This window comes from Centropristis striata, chromosome 15, assembly GCF_030273125.1.
Source record: "Centropristis striata isolate RG_2023a ecotype Rhode Island chromosome 15, C.striata_1.0, whole genome shotgun sequence".
Lineage (NCBI taxonomy): Eukaryota > Metazoa > Chordata > Actinopteri > Perciformes > Serranidae > Centropristis > Centropristis striata.
The window spans coordinates 35,003,106-35,020,856 of NC_081531.1; the positions used below are offsets into that span (position 1 = coordinate 35,003,106).

The following is a 17,751-nucleotide window of genomic DNA, read 5'->3' on the forward strand; positions in this document are numbered from 1 at the left end:
GTAAATCTGCGACTTTTTTCACACAGATTTGCCACTTTAAATCTCTTAAATCTGCAACTTTTTTCTTTTAGATTTACCACTTTAATCTAGTAAATTTGCAACTTTTTTCTCAAAATATTACCTGAAGTTACCAAATATAGTTCTTTGCCTGATAAAGGGTTAATAAACTGTGATCTTTACTCAACCAGGAAGTAAGTGTGTGTGTGTGTGTGTGTGTAACTCACTGTCATGTATGACACACACAGGAGTGGCTGAAGGTATTTCACACTCACCCACACACGCATTTCAGCAGCTGATCTGTTCCCACACACTGAATCATGCAACATAATAATTTTAAAAAACAGTTTTAATCCACATGTTGCTAAATAGAGATACATACACCAACTTTACAGTAGGTAAAATAAAAAAAAGGGTAAATTCTGCTTATTTTACACTATGTACAAAAGCTAAATACAAAATCAGCTGTGCAATGTTGCCACGACAGTAAACACCTTGCTTTGTAGATCTAATTGTGGACTTTCTGAGAGCAAAAGTTAAATAACAGCAGAGTTCTCCTGTTTCATTTCCAGCATCAAAGACATTGTGACACAGTGAAGTTTTGACTACTAACATTTTCTACTCTCAGTGGAACAGGAGAAGCATTTTAACAGCAAAAATGGGAACATTTTTAAGCTATTTTACAGAAGTTTACTGTATTATTTTTGTTTTTTCTGCATTAAGTACATATTCCCTAAAAAGTAAATCCCTCTCATTACAACAACAATATTAACCATGAAATAAAAGTTAAAATCTATAAATTAATATTATGGGACATTATAGATTTTTTTTTTATTTACCTGATTGCTTAATGGTCTTAAATGTTAAATAACAGCTATATCTATGTTAAAAAAAATACCAAGAAAATAACAGATCATATTGCTAAATTTAAAAATAAAGGCAACTTTCTAATTTTTTTTCACTAAAAGTTAAAATTTTATGGAAAAAAATACTACTTTTTCTGTTATTTTTTAATAAAAATGATCTGTAAAATAACTTTTGCTGCCAGACTTTTAACCGTTTCTGTTTTACAATTTTGTTTTTTGCAATGAGCCAAATTAAACCGGCTCCCACTTTAAAAATCTATTTAATCAACATGAAAATTCACAACATCCTTTAGAGAGAATAAGTGACATATTAAAGGCTAAACGGCATGTAGATGCAGATTCCGGTCTTGTCAGATTCATATTGCTTTTCTATAAATGTGTTTTAATTCACATCAATTACAAACAATACTCAATTGTATATAGATTACCATTTCCTTTAACAGGAGGAGCGAACCTGTTCCAAGTGTTATGTTTTGTTTGTTTTTATTTTTCTGTCTATGTAAATGCAGCTATCTTAAAATATGGAAGTTGAATGACGATACATGAATGTTAAAGCTGTATGTCAAAGTGTTTTAAACTGAAAATAAAATAAAAATATTGTGAAAAAAAAAAAAATTCACAACATTGATCGAAGGCAATTGATTAGATATATAAATCCAGTCAAACAAGCACAAAGAAACAGATTAACAGAAACACATCCATCAATCCACATCCATAAAACACAGAAACAGAAACCTCATATGATGTGAAACTCTCTCATCTCTGCCTGAGGCTGAAACTGAGGGCTTCATTAGTCTCTGCAGCAGAAAACTTCTCTAAAACTGAAACTGTCGGCAGTCGAGTTGCATCGTGTTTAGACAATAATAATAATAAAAAAAGAGTATTTTCTGCATTATTTTTATGGGGGTTTTTTTACTGTCCATTATGTGTCTGACTGTATAAAAGCAGTGCAGCGCTAAATCGGTGGAGTACTTTAATAATTTACTGCGATGTTATGTAATGATGCTGGAATTAAATTAAGTATGAAAACATTTAAATCATCTGAAAGGAAAACTTTATCCTCAAAATGATCATTCATAAATCAACTCACCCCATTGAAAGAAAACTTTTCCTGCATGTCTCCACAGGAAAAAGAAAGAAAGGATCTGGAAATGGAGAACATTTAATGGATTTTAAGTAAATGCTATATGTTGCAGGTTTGTAAACGGATGTTTTGATAAAGTTTTGCTGTTGCTAAATGCTCCCCAGGAGTTTTTGTATTCTGTTGAGTTAACTGTGGAGGCATGCAAGAAAAACGTTTTGTTTTTTTAAGAATTCGAAGAAACACAAAGTGAGTAACTGATATAATAAATGATCATTCTGAACCCCAACAACAAAACATTTCAGGGTGTTTTTTAGTCTTTTTACATTTTACTCACTGTGTAAAATCTAGAAGTCCTGCAGCTCTGTGGAATCAAAGATTGTGTCTCCACATATACATATTGAACTATTTTCATTTTTACAGCCTCTCCTGTCCTGTCCTCTCCTCTCTGCTCTGTGTAAACAGATTTTCTGTGAATATTTGTCACGTGACTGCTCGTCTCAGCTGAATCAATCATGGCTTCAAAGTGTCTCTGAGGAGCAGAATTTAATGTTTTGAACAGGATCTAGTTATTACAAACTGTTTATTTTTGGCTCCATTTTAAATGAGACATGTAGAATAAAGTAATTTTGACAGAAATATCAAAATTTTAAGTTTATTTTAGGTTACTAAAAGAAAGTCCTTTACCTATGATGTGTTCAAGAACTGTCGTAAAGTTCAAAATTCCACAATATTTCCTGATATTTCAGTTTCTTTCTATGATAATCAGTGTATTTTGGTGATCTGTTAAAGAAAACATATGTTTCAATGGTTAGGGTTCAGAGGGTTTAATTTTAAAAATGTCTGTGAATATTTGTCACGTGACTGTTCGTCTCAGCAGAATCAATCATGGCTTCACAGTGTCTCTGAGGAGCAGAATTTAATGTTTTTAACAGGATCTAGTTATTACAAACGGTTTACTTTTTGTGACGTTTTAAATGAGAAGTAGAATAAAGTGACTCCGACAGAATTATCACAATTTAAGTTACTTTCTCTCGCAGAAACTTTTGTAACCAATGATGTGTTCAAGGACTGTTGGAAAGTTCAGATTCCGATGCTAATGGCTGTTTTTACCGTTTCTTTCTAGGATAAACGGTGTATTTTTGTGTTGTAACGAATCGCAAAAAGGGTCTGACGTTATCAGGAGAAAGATGATTCTAATCAATCGAATCGAATTCTAATCCATCAAACCACCACCACCCTCATCGCCGCCGCCATCATCATCATCGTCATCATCGTCTTCTTCATCATCATCATCGTCGTCGTCGTCTTCTTCCAGGCCCTCCTCTTCCTCATCGTCTCCACTGCTGGCTTCAGACTCTTCATCGTCTGAACTATCAGCTTCTTTCTCCTTGGTCAGAACTGTCAGGTGAACAGCCTCTGCAGGTGAACTGATGCAAACCCCCGCAGAACAAATCCAGTTACAAAAAATGCATTAAAAAAAGGAGCAAATACCAAAAAATACCCGCTCTGGTTTACCTCAGCGACAGAAACTTTAAAGAATACAATACCCAGAATCCTAAGCTTGAGCCAGACTACCACAGAGAATGATGCACTGCTCCTTTCCGTGGACAAAAACATCAGTTTATGAACATTTCTCCACCAAAACCAGTTCATGGTTCTCTGCGTCTAACATTGTTCACCTGTATTCACAAATTAAAGTGGCACTAACCTTGAAGCAGCATTTTGTTATTGCAGCAGGGAAGGTTTTGCCAAGAAAAAGTTCAGCTTCAGCTTAACTTCCACAGCTCTAAAACCTAAAACCCTCAGTAGCAGGCAACAGAGAGGATATGATTCAATTCACAGCAGCAGTATCATGTATGAAGTATAAGTTTCAATTGATGGTTTATAAAAAATAACATGGTTATATGTTAAAAGAACAATTCAGTAGTTAAAATGCAAATTGGTGGACTGCCGCTGTGAATTGAGGTTAACAAACAAGATCCAAGAACAGCATGTAGCCAGAAAAAGCTCTCCATATTTCAACCTGGTCTCACAGAAATCTGTGAAATAGCCACGGATTTCGCTTAACTCTGAATCCGTGGAATAGCCACGGAATCACTCAAATTTCCGTGAAACTGACACGGATTTCGCTACAATGCAAGTTAATGACAGTCATATCCCGTGGCTATTGGTTTGTTCCAAGTCACGTGACTTTCAAGGTCCCAGCAGTCAGAACAAAAAACATGGCGGACAGTTCTCTCATTTTTAGTGAAAAAAAAACAATATTTTGACTTAGTTTCTGCATAAAAATGGATTTTGATCACATTTCTAGCGAGAAATATATGTTTTATTTTCTAAATCTTCACTCAGTGAATGTACATAATCACTTTGTGGTGAAGATCTCGGCAGAAAAATATGACATGTCATTAACTTGCATTGTAGCGAAATCCGTGTCAGTTTCACGGAAATTTGAGCGATTCCGTGGCTATTCCACGGATTTTGAGTCAAGCAAAATCCGTGGCTATTTCACGGATTTCTGTGAGACCATGTTGCCATATTTACATCTCCCACACTACAGTTTAAAATTTGCCTTATCATCACAATCACAGGCAACTTTTGGTTATAAAAAAAAAAATGTATCAAGATTTGGCATTACAATAAATGGAAAAAGGTTCTTACATGATATGTCTAATACTGAAGGAAATAAACTATAATTATGTCACATTGGAGGAGCAAACATGGAAGAAAAAGATGCCTCCCCACCCTCTGCTGTCATGTTTTTCCAGCAGAGCGGACCCAAACCAGTCTCCACACCAGTCTCCACACCAGTCTCCACACCAGTCCCGAGAGGAAGAGGAGCTCTCTGGCTCTCACCACACAGTCGGGTCCTTCCACTCGCGTTCCCGTGGCTGCAGCTCCGTGTCGGCCTCCATGCTCTTTCTCCTGCGGTACCTCACCACCATGAAGATGGCGAGGAGGACCAGGATCACAGCGCAGGCTCCTCCCACCGCCATAGCCAGGATGCTGATCTCAGAGAGGGCAACTAGAAGCAACAATATGCACAATCAGCAATATCAGAACTAGCTAGTTGTTTGTGTTAACCCTCTGAACCCCAAACGTACACTACCGGTCAAAAGTTTTAGAACACCCCAAATTTTCCAGTTTTTTATTGAAATTCAAGCAGTTCAAGTCAAATGAACAGCTTGAAAGGGTACAAAGCTAAGTGGTGAACTGCCAGAGGTAAATAAAAAAAGGTAAGCTTAACCAAAACTGAAAAATAATGTACATTTCAGAATTATACAAGTACGGTAGGCCTTTTTCAGGGAACAAGAAATGGGTTAACAACTTAACTCTATGGAGTCTTGGGCTATTTTGTCCATTTTTGAATTATTTTCATGTCTTTGTAAGTCATTTTGTGTCTTTTTTTAGTCATTTTGTGTCTTTAGGTGTCTTTTTTTGTCATTTTGTGTCTTTTTTTGGTCATTTTGTGTCTTTTTTTGGTCATTTTGTGTCTTTTTTTAGTCCTTTAGTCCAACATAAAATGTGATTTTTAATCTTTTTTTTACTTTCAAAACACTATCATGCTCAATAAAGAATTTTAAATGTTGCAAATGTGCATTCATTTCAGAGTACACTGAGACATTAAACTGCATCATTTTCAATTAAATTCTGGAAAAGTTGGTGTGTTCTAAAACTTTTGACCAGTAGTGTATGTTTTCTTTAAAAGATTGAGAAAAATACACCGTTAAATCGTAGAAAGAAACTGTAAAAACAGGCATCATTATCAAAATTTGAACTTTTCAAAAGTCCTTGAACACAGTTATGAAAAGTTATGAATTTCCTGTTAAAAAAAGGAACCAAAACCGTCAGCGACACTGTGAGAAAAAAAAAAAAAAACACTGTGTAAAAACAGCCATTAGCATCGGAATTTGAACTTTCCAACAGTCCTTGAACACATCATTGGTTACAAAAGTTTCTGCGAGAGAAAGTAACTAAAACGAAGCTTAAATTGTGATATTTCTGTCAAAGTCACTTTATTCTACTTCTCATTTAAAACGTCACAAAAAGTAAACCGTTTGTAGTAACTAGGTCCTGTTCAAAACATAAAATTCTGCTCCTCAGAGACACTGTGAAGCCATGATTGATTCTGCTGAGACGAACGGTCACGTGACAAATATTCACTGAAAATCGGTTTACACAGAGCTGAGAGGAGAGGACAGGAGAGGTTGCAAATAGAGGTTGTAAAAATGTAAATAAATTAGTTAAATATGCATAACATGTGGAGAGCCTATTTTCCCCCCCAATATTCATGACACTTGTGGGCACTTGGAAAAGTGTATATATAAATTCAATTTTATTCCAATTTTTAAAACATAATTTATCAGAGAAATTCAACTAGCATTTTGTCTTTTTGTTAATGATTTTTGTCATTATAACTGTGTTATTCTGCACAAAAGACATTTTTAAGTTGTTCCCACTTGTGGCCATGATTGTGCTGATTCCATAGAGCTGCAGGACTTCTAGATTTTATATATTACAGTGAAATACAAGGCCACAGTGAGTGAAATGTACAAAGAGCAAAAAACGCGCTGTCTTTCAGAGGAAAAAAAATCAAAATTTCTATTCTACAATTTATTTGTAAAAGGATGATTTACAGACATGGACCTTTGGAGTCACTGAAACCTTTAGTCTGAGTGTTAAATGTATAACCTGGAGGCAATTCCATTATAGAGTGCTGCAAATATGTCAGTGAATACTCCACTTGTGAATTTTAGGTGTCTTAAGAAAGGCCTGAGGAGAACCCGGACCTCCATGTGAGGAAGAAAGCACAATTTTTCTCCAAGGACAAATAAAGTACCACAAGCGAAAAAAGAAAATGAAAAAGCCAACTTATTGTTTCAACTTAAATATTTGAGTGTCAATGCTGCGAAAGAATTTTATGTCAAGACAACAAGGGGAAATAAGTTACCTCAAATGATTCTTGCTATTTGACTCAATATTTTAGGTTAAAATGACTTTTTGCACAAATCTTGTTGTATTGAAAAGGAAAATTTTGTTATAATAACAAACAAGCCACATTGGGTTTTACAGTGCAACATTTATTTATTTTTATTCTTGTCACACAACAAGTTGCTGCCAGTCTAACCTTTGTTGACAACACTGAGGACGATCTCTCCGTTGCTGCCGTGCACATCTGGGCGGTTGCGGACCTGACAGATGAAGGTCCCGTTAAAGGTGGGAGGCACCTCGTGCAGAGTGATGGAAACGTCTCCTCTCATGATATCTCCCGACCACACAGCGTGGCCTTTGAAACGCCCGTGCATGGGAGGGTACGGCACCTCCTGGTAGTAAAACACCTGACACACAAACACACACAAGCCAGCAAAACTATGAATGGTACAATATCATTTATGACATTTGAGGAAATACACTGCAAAAAAAGAAAAGTTGGGTGAACTCAAAATTTCAAGGCAACAAACTTCGATAAAATTTTAAGTTGGACAATTAAACTAAATATTTTAAGTTTTGTTTTTGCTCAACTCTTAATTCAGACAACTGTAAATTGTACTAACTTATAATTTTACATTGTAATAACTTTTAATCCTTACTTCTGCAATGTGCTGAATTGGCACGATTGTAACGCCGCTATGAAATGTCAGCTAATGTTGCGACCACAATTTTGAGTTAGCATTGATACGCTAATGGCTACTCATGTAGCTGTAACAAGCAGCGCCGCTAGCATCAGTTAGCCGCTAGCATCAGTTAGCCGCTAGCATCAGTTAGCCGCTAGCATCAGTTAGCCGCTAGTATCAGTTAGTCGCTAGCTTTCATTAATGACAGAATTTCACCGCTTTTCCGCATTTCACAGCAAAGAAATAAGAGTTATCAGAACTATTGTCCCTTGTTGTGAACCCCAACTTAAAGATATAAGTAACAACAACTCACCAACTTGTTTTTGAGCAGACAACTGGCTTCCTTTGTTGTGCTAACTTACATTATTGCCCTAAATGTCAATAATTTATATTTCCAAGTTTTACCAGCTTAAATCACTGTTTTACGCAAAAAATACAAGTTGGCTTTTTTGCAGTGTATGGCAGAAATAGAACATGTATATTTCCCTAAAACACCCTTGTTTTGTTTAAATCTTTTTCCATATGGATGCAAGTTTAGAAGTATGTATGAGTACGATTGCATGTCTTCTTCACTAGAATATTCCTTGGAAAAAAAAACTTTTTAAAAGGACTTCCTAATAAGATATAATTCAGACAACATTCAGCTTTTTACAGATTCTGAAAGCTGAAGAACTTGTGTTTTCTAAACAGTATAACATTAATATCTTCTATAAATAAATTAGGATGAAATATACAATTTTCCCCAGAGTTTTTCTGAATTATGAGGTTAAAAACAAAATATCCCAATTACTAATTTTTGTCCAAACTATAAAGTTGAATTAAAAAAAAAAAAAGTCCAAACAAATTCATCTAAAAATCTTAACAATCAATATTTTTAAGGCTCTGACTTTCATTAATAATAACATTAGAATACAATAAACGCACATTCAAAGCATTTTCATAAAAACACAGATTCTACACACCGACTCCTCCTTTCCTGAATTTAGGGGTTTGAAGTTCCAGGACACTGTGACGGACTGAGTGGACACCGGGTGGGTGGAGGTGAAGGTGCACTTCAGTTTCACGTCCGTCCCGTTGACGGCTTCCACCTCTTTCTGAGTCCAAATTTCTATTCCACTGACGAGTCGCAGCCCTGTGAGAAACACAAGCAAGTAAAGAAGACACATCAGTATCAGCACCACCTCACACACGTCATCATTTCTTCAAGAGGATGTATCAGGCTCTATTTTAAGGCTTTAAATAAGATATCATATGAAACTACAAGAGCTGAGGTAACCATTGGTACCAATTTTATAATTTTTCTACATACTGGGGTCTGTGAGTTGCATAAACTGGGTATCACTGGAAAGCTGAGACTCTTGTCAATTCAATAAGCCCAATAAGTTATTTTATTCATGTGTGATGATGTAAGTCCCTGTAGTAGCCATTTCATTATAGTGAGAGAATTTCTTGAAACTTGACCTCCCTGTATAAAATGAGCTGCTGTGACCTCTAGGATGATCACAGCCTCATGACACTTTACAGCCACAGACTAGAGACCTAGAGCATTCATAGCATATATATATATATATATATATATATATATATATAGACAATAAGGGGGTTTCTCAGCAGTTAAGAGAACAAAAGTGCTTGTCATCCAAATGCCGAAAATACAGAAACATCCAATATGAATAAAGTTTTTAAAATCAAAATGTTTTAAAATGTTATTCCAAAGGTCTTGGTCTATTTATGTAATATATAGGGTGGGAGGCTTTTTTGACTATTTTTATCGATTCTCAAATTTTAAAAAAATGCCCAATTCAGCACCAAATGTGTGTAACAAATGGTATCAACCTGAACATTGCTGCAACAACTTATGAGACATAGTTGAGCTTCATTAAGTAACTTTAGCAGAGATTAATAACCAGAACAGAACAGCTTTCAGATGATGTCCACCACTTCTATGTGGCATTTATTGTTGACCTGCTATCTCCCCCTAAATACCCATTGTCCACATACCCCAATTCTCAATTAAAAGGGGCAGAACAAGAAGGGGTTTTAAACCATGCACGCAGGCGTAGGGCTGTTTGCACCAAACATTAAAACTGCAAGCAGAAAGTGTCACTGAGAGTTGAGAGCAAAGGGACGGAGAAAGCAGATCACATATCTGAAAAGTCTTTGTAGTTAGAGCAGAAACTGTGAGTCAGGTTCTTCCTGTGACAATAACAACCACTGCACAGCAACATAAGAGCTTGTTTCCAACTTTCATATGTGACTTTAATTCAGTGCTGCAGTTCAGCAAACAAGAGAGCAAGTCATTCAGATAATGTAGCAGCTACACCTACTATGGGTTAATGATTACATGTGTGTGAAGGTACAGAGGGTGAGAGGGACACCACCTTTACAGGCCATATTATTAGAGTATTATCTTAAATGAGCAGGTTTGGAAGTTCAACATCTATTGAAGAATCTGAGTGACCCCAAAATGATCCATTTTACTTGAAACAAACCCATACTATTTAATACACCAGAAAGAGATTTAATATGTTCCAAAACAGAGTACTTTAAATGGAGTTAGGCAAACGTATCAGGATATCCTACTTCATCCAGCACAATTTGCAGTGCAAGCCAGCATGCTATTCTGACCTACAATCCTGTGAAGAGCAGATATACCAGCTAGACCAGGGTCGGCAACCTTTACTAACAAATGAGCCATTGTTGGACAGAAAAAGATAAATAATGTCGGAACGGAGCTGCAAACTTTATTTTTAGACTCACAATGAAGATGTAACAACCTACTTGGTCTAAATTAGCCTAACAACATTACTAAAAAGCAATAATCAGCATTTCGTTAGCCTCATAGCATAATTGCCATAATTGTCATTTTTTGGCCAAATTGTGATATCTGCCTAACTTTACTCTCCTACCACTGCTGCATCTTTCTGCCTTATTGCCTATGTTCTCCCTATCAGAACACTTGTTAGAGTCCAAAATCACTTTCTGCCTTAGTCATCTCTGTGACTTACAAACCAAACTACATTATTTATATGTAAGAGAAAAATTGCCTTAGTCAGGGCATATTCTGCCTAAGTCACTTTTATCTGTTATGAAAACGATGTGCTTAATTTTTTATGCAAACTTGATCACACTTCTATTTGAACTTACTGTTACAATATCAATTAAAAATACCAATGGGCTTACTAAAAATTGTGTTTTTTCTTGTTTTCCGAAAATGTTCAAATATGACTTAGGCAAATATGCTATGAGGCTAACGATTTATTAATATGATTTTGTCAGAATGCAGCGAGGAGTCAAGTGCAAATGAGAGGCTGGTTACCAAAGAAATATCTCAGGAGATTTGGAATCGAAAGCTAGTCTAGCTAAAGAAACTCAAATCTAGACGCCTGTAGACGTTTTAATACCGTTTATAGGGAAAACAGAAATAACTGTTCATGTAGTATTATTTTTTTGTCACAGCCACAGGGAGCCACTGCAGATGGCCTAAAGAGATCCACATGTGGCTCCGGATCCATAAATACCCTCATCATGCTGCCCTCTTTTATTAGACTTTTGGGTTGTGGGCAGTGGGTATTTAGGGGGAGATAGCAGGTCAACAATAAATGCCACATAGAGAAGGTGAACATCATGTGAAAGCTGGAGATCTGAAGATAAATTTGAGATGCAGCTCACACACTGTGTGTCAAGCTGTTCTGCTCCATTTCCTGCTCAACTATGTCCCATAAGTTGTTGCAACAATTTCTGGGTTGATACCATTTGTTACACACATTTGGTGCTGAATTATTCCTTTTTTTAGTTTGTGAATGGATAAAAAATGGTCAAAAACTCTCCAGAATATTACATCAATACACCTCCAAGACGTTTGGAACAACATAGAATAATTCAGGCTGCGATTTGGTTGCAAAAACTTTAGACCATGGGTCTCGAACTCATGGCCCGCGGGCCAATTGTGGCCCTCGTGACGATGTTTTGTGGCCCCCACCTTGATTTGAAAGTTTAATGTGAGTTTTATATGAATGGCACTTTACCGTGTTGTGTGTGGAACGTCCCTTTAATTACTTTTTTTTAGTAATTTTGTGTCTTTTTTTGATAATTTTGAGTCATTTTTTGTCTTTTTAAAATAATTTTGTGTCTTTTTTGTTTTTTTTTGGTTATTTTGTTTCTTTTTTAAGTAATTTAGTTTTTTTTATGTCATTTTGTGTCTTTTTTAAAAATAATTTTGTGTCTTTTTTGGTAATTCTGTGTATTTTTTTGGTCATTTTGTGTATTTTTAAAAAATTATTTTGTGTCTTTTTTATAGTAATTTTATGTCTTATTGGTCATTTTGTGTCTTTTTTATAGTAATTGTGTGTCTTTTTGGTCATTTTGCATCTTTTTTTTTTTTTTTTGTCATTTTGTGTCTTTTTTTTGTCATTGTGATACTGCCTCCAGCGGCCCCCAGGTAATTTCAGTTTGAGACCCCTGCTTTAGACATTTGGAGTTTTCTGTATTTTCCGGCACTTGGATGACGAGCACTTCTGTTGAGAAACCCTCCTATTGTCAATATACGTAGGAAAGCTGCACTTCCTCTGAATGCTCCAGGTCTCTAGTTTGTGGTTGTAAAGTGTCATGAGGCTGTGATCATCCTAGAGGTCACAGCAGCTCATTTTATACAGGGAGGTCAAGTTTCAAGAAATGCTCTTATTGACTAACACAATCATACATGAATACAATTAGGCTCACTGGATCCACAGCTTTCTAGTGATACCCAATTTATGCATTTTAAGTAAGTAAGTAAGTAAGTAAGTAAAGTTTATTTATCACAGATAAAATCACAAAGTGCTTTACAGAAGATAAAAAGAAAGAGATAAGCTAGGGCAGCCATTCTCAACCTTGTTTGGGGTCTCAAGATGATTTCTGGGGGTCACCAAATCATTTTGGAAAAAATATAAATGTACAAAATTTATATTAAACTATATTAACTTTAGACAGGGAGATGTTTTAGTTGTTGTCTGCTTCATTATTTGTCCAAAATTTGTCGTATCAACTGAGTTTGTGTTATCTGAACTGTGCGTGTAAGATTCTTTTCAGTGAAAAAAGTGTTTTACCACCTTTGAAAAGAGAAAAAAATATATATATTAATTGGCAGAATATTATATTTTGCTATTCAAATCTTCTAAAAACACACTGCAAAAAGGTGTGTCTAAAAACAAGATAAAAACACTAAATCTGAGATAAATGATCTTGCTGCATGGACAGATAATTTCACTTGACAAGATTTCTTAAATTAGGATTGTTAAATCTAGAAATAAGCATGTTGAACACTTAAAATAAGAAATTAACTCTTAAAACAAGATGGGGCTGACAACATGCATGATAAATTGGGGGTCGCGGCTCAAAAAGGTTGAGAACCACTGAGCTAGGGGAACATAAGACAATTAAAACACAAAAAAAACACAATGAAACATAAAAAAATATAAAAATGTGCAATGCATGGTGGTCATCCAAATGCCTGTCTAAAAATATATCTGGTCTTAAGGTGATTTTTAACAGATATGGGTGAAGTAGTTCAATAATATATAGGGGAGCCTGACCATGCAATGCTCTATATGTGAGACTAAGAATTTTACAGGCTGCTGGCTATCCAGAAATATTCATATAATATAAAATAATGCACGAGAAAAACCATGTGGTTTTTTGCCGTAAACTGCATTTTATCATCATAAAACAGGCTATGTGTAAAGAGAAGACTTGTGGGAAACCAGAGAGCTAATTTTTATTCAAATATCTTTAACCCACGATGGCAGGTCAGTAGAAAAATAACGGGTTAAAGAAAGAGAAAGAAAAAATTGTTTTTGGAACACAGCTCAGGTAAAAACACATTATTTGGCAACTGTTCCCTCCCTGCAGGCTTCTGGATAAAAGTAAATATTTGAGCTGAATGTGCATCATGAGCAGACCTGCACAATTCCTCTGGATTAAAGCATTCCCGATAATAAACCACAGAGAAGAAGAAGCCAAGAATGTTCTGTAATCCTGAACAAGAAGGGATAAGATAAAAATGAATGGCTGCAGAAGAGAATTAAACTTGACAAGGATCAGAGTTTTTAGTTTTACACAGTCTGTACAGTGAACCTGCAGGGATTTGTCATAAAGGAATTCTACAAATGATATATAGCTGAATGACAACAAAGATGGATTAATAAAATATGTCTAGTTTCCATTTAGACTGAGTTTTTTTTGTCTAATTATTGAGTTCAGCTCCAACATTATCACTTCGTCTTATCGCGTTCATACCAGGATGCACCACAGCAACTCTGAATCAGCACACTGCAAAGAAGCCAACTTGTATTTTTTGGCCTAAAACAGTGATTTAATTTGGTAAAACTTGGAAATATAAATTATTGACATTTAGGGCAATAATGTAAGTTAGCACAACAAAGGAAGCCAGTTGTCTGCTCAAAAACAAGTTGGTGAGTTGTTGTTACTAATATCTTTAAGTTGGGGTTCACAACAAGGGACAATAGTTCTGATAACTCTTATTTCTTTGTTGGGAAATGCGGGAAAGCGGTGAAATTCGGTCATTAGCGAAAGCTAGCGGCTAACTGATGCTAGCGGCTAACTGATGCTAGCGGCGCTGCTTGTTACAGCTACAAGAGTAGCCATTAGCGTATCAATGCTAACTCAAAATTGCGGTCCCACCATTAGCTGACATTTCATGGCGGCGTTATAATCGTGCCAGAGAAATTCAGAGTTGAGCAAACTCAAAAACAAAATTTAAAATATTTAGTTTAATTGTCCAACTTAAAATTTTATCGAAGTTTGTTGCCTTGAAATTTTGAGTTCACCCAACTTTTCTTTTTTTGCAGTGCAGCCATAGAAGGAAGTCGATGCTGGAATGTGTTGATGTATTTTACCAAACTGGGTGAAGAAGATTGACATTAATTTCAAACCAGGCTGACAGCAACATGCAACATTTGTTGAAAACAAAGTTGCTCTTTAAACTGAAGTAAAATGGAATTTATACATCCAACACTTTTCCAAGTGCCCAGAAGTGTCATGAATATTGAAAAAAAATGGATCTCCAAATGTTATACATATTGAACTATTTGCATGTGTCCAGCCTCTCCTGTCCTCTCCTCTCTGCTCTGTGTAAACAGATTTTCAATGAATATCTGTCACGAGAATTTTATGTTTTTAACAGGATCTAGTTATTACAAACTGTTTATTTTTGGCTCCATTTTAAATGAGACATGTAGAATAAAGTAATTTTGACAGAAATATCACAATTTTAAGTTTATTTTAGGTTACTAAAAGAAAGTCCTTTACCTATGATGTGTTCAAGAACTGTCGTAAAGTTCAAAATTCCACGATATTTCCTGATTTTTCAGTTGCTTTCTATGATAATCAGTGTATTTTGGTGATCTGTTAAATAAAACATATGTTTCAATGGTTAGGGTTCAGAGGGTTTAATTTTAAAATCATGCATAATTAAGGTGATGGCTGGAGCCTCTGGGTGAAAAAAACAAAACACTCATGTTTTTACTGATTATTTTTGATATATTATCATGTTTGTGTGTTTTTTCTATACAGTGGGACACTATAATGGAGTTCCTGTCAGGAAGACAGTCCAGTAAAATATTTGCTTGACACTGATTGAGCAGTAAAACTAAATTAACGCCATAAAACTTCAGTCTTATCTGTGTTATTTACTCTTGTTTGTCCAGTTGAATATAAATCACAGCCACGATGGCTTACAAGGAGCATTCCAAACCTTTTCCAAGGCTTTGCATGGGAATTTTCCAGTAAAAACAGGTCGGTGCGGTGTGAGAAAAGTTACGGTTTAGTTTCAGTTCTACTAGAAAGAAACTGGCGTTATTATTTTTGTTACAAAGCCTGCTCCAAGTTATCTCTCTGCTACGAGGTCCGAGGCTATGAGACCTTATCAGGGAAACTCTCCATTCAGATATCTACAGGAGCTCTCTCATGGTTCTACAACTGACTGCCTTCAATAAAAAGTTTAAAAGTATGTTATTTCTGCCAAACACTCATCTGTAATTCCAACTAAATCATAAAATCAGACATGACACAGCAGGAACGCCCCGCCAGGTGTTTCCTACCTGTCCGGACAGTTCCTTGTTATTCACAACTGACAAAGATATTTGAGCAAAACTAAATCTGATTTCAACACACAGAAAAATACATCAAAGCCCACATACTGCACCATAAAAAAAAGAAGTTATTTTAAAAAAATGCATCTATTATTTTACAGGGTTTTGCAAGTGCCATAAAAAATAAATTACTTTGATTACAAATATAAACAATAAAAAGTGGAAATCTGTTAATGTTTTTTTTTTTTTTTACAGAATTATTCAATTACTTAATGAGTGAATTCTATGTAAAAAAAAAAAAAAAATTAAAAAAAAATTAATCACATTGCTGAATGTAAAATCAAGGCAATGTTCTGTTTTATATGTATATATATTAAATACAGATATTTACTGTTTATTATCTGTATTTTGGTTTACTGTGTTTTGTTTGCAACTTTTGCTGCAATTTTTTTTTAGCTGTTTTTGTTTTTTATTTTTTTGCTTAACTGATTTCGAGCCTGCCTGCACTCATAAGGTCATTACAAATATAATTACCAATTCCTTTGCCCGTTTTCCCCCAATAGAAATAGTTAAATTGATTTACTGGGACATTATATTTATGTTAAGGAACACTAGATTTGTTGAAATGATCAACAAATGGATCACAACGGCAATCTTTACTACAACATAAAAAAATATTGATGAAAATGTATTTTTTTTTTTGTTTTTTTTGTTTTTCACTGTCAGTGATAACCAGTTATTATATTCCGGATTGATGATACATTGTAAATAAAACACAGCCAATAATGACAAGAGTTGTAACACAGTGGTAAAAAAAAAAAAAAAGAAAAAGATACAGGCCTAATGTAGGTTAATATATATGTATAAGATAATCCATGGCCTTAAAAAACAACATACAACACATATTTTGTATTAAAACTAACAACACATGATACTATGGGCCAATAGTTTGACTCTGTAGGCCTGTTTTACTGCTCACTAGTTAAAAAACAGCTTTGGCCTGAACAAACTGAAACCAAACTGTTGACTTTGTTCCTTCCTGATGTCCTGAAAGTGATCGTGTCTTATTATAATCAGTCCTAAAAGCATTCTTGAACACTGTTTTTGGGCCTGAGGCACATTGTGAAAGATTTTTTCCCCTCCAGGAAGTTGTTGAAACTCACCTGGCAAAACGAATCCTCCCAGGAGAAGCAGAAGCCATATCCGATACATGGGATTAAACATTTATAATCACTGACACGGCGGGTTTAATCCTCTGGAAAAAAGTCCTTTCATGCACTTTTATTGAACGCAAATGTCGCCGAATTAAACAATCTGCTCCTCGGTGGTACGAAAGTGAGTCACCGTGCATACACACCTGGTGGGCGGCGTTAACTCGCTCACCTCTTGCATAACCTGTTAGCCTGCTCCACTACCTGCTGCTCGACGCCTCGAACTGGCCCACAGAGCCACAAAAAATATAAAGTGTAAAAACAAAGTGTCGATTCACAAACATTACTGGTTAAAAACCCACAAGTGTCAAGTGAGACACAACTGAGAGTCGATTTAATTTACTAATTATCAAATTAGTTTTTTTGCTAACTGGTGCCATCTTGTGGCCATCGTGTCGCATCACAAAAAATATAACATTTTATATATTAAATGTTAAATTAAATGTCTTAATTCTGTAGCAATAGAACTTTAAATGTCTTGTTAAAAAATATATAAAAATTAGTCATAAAAATGGTAAAACATCTGGCAGCAAAAATGGACAAACACATACCGTCATATTGAAGTTAGACAGATATGTCTGTCTCTGTGTGTATTATATATATATATATATATATATATATATATATATATATATATATATATATATATATAATAGGATAATTCATTGCTTAAAAAACAACAACAATAAAAAGTATAAAGAAATACAAATCATATTGCTGAATGTAAAATAAGAGCAAATTAATATCTTAATTCTGTAGCAATAGAACTTTAAATGTCTTGTTAAAAATATATAAAAATTTGTCATAAAAAATGGTAAAACATCTGGCAGCAAAAATTGCCAAACACATACCGTCACATTGAAGTTAGACAGATATGTCTGTCTCTGTGTG

At 35.0% G+C, this 17,751-nt stretch overlaps 1 protein-coding gene across 1 annotated transcript; it reads right to left on the bottom strand.

Annotated features, from left to right (window-relative positions):
• Nucleotides 1–2,591: 2,591 nt before the first annotated feature.
• mpzl2b (myelin protein zero-like 2b) lies at nt 2,592–17,191 on the bottom strand. The gene is made up of 5 exons (XM_059351529.1): nt 16,813–17,191; nt 8,522–8,691; nt 7,073–7,283; nt 4,801–4,969; nt 2,592–3,374 (listed from the first exon to the last, which is right to left on the bottom strand). The coding sequence occupies exons 1-5, from the start codon at nt 16,871–16,873 to the stop codon at nt 3,161–3,163; spliced, it is 825 nt and encodes a 274-aa protein (XP_059207512.1). The 5' UTR covers nt 16,874–17,191; the 3' UTR covers nt 2,592–3,160.
• Nucleotides 17,192–17,751: the final 560 nt, after the last annotated feature.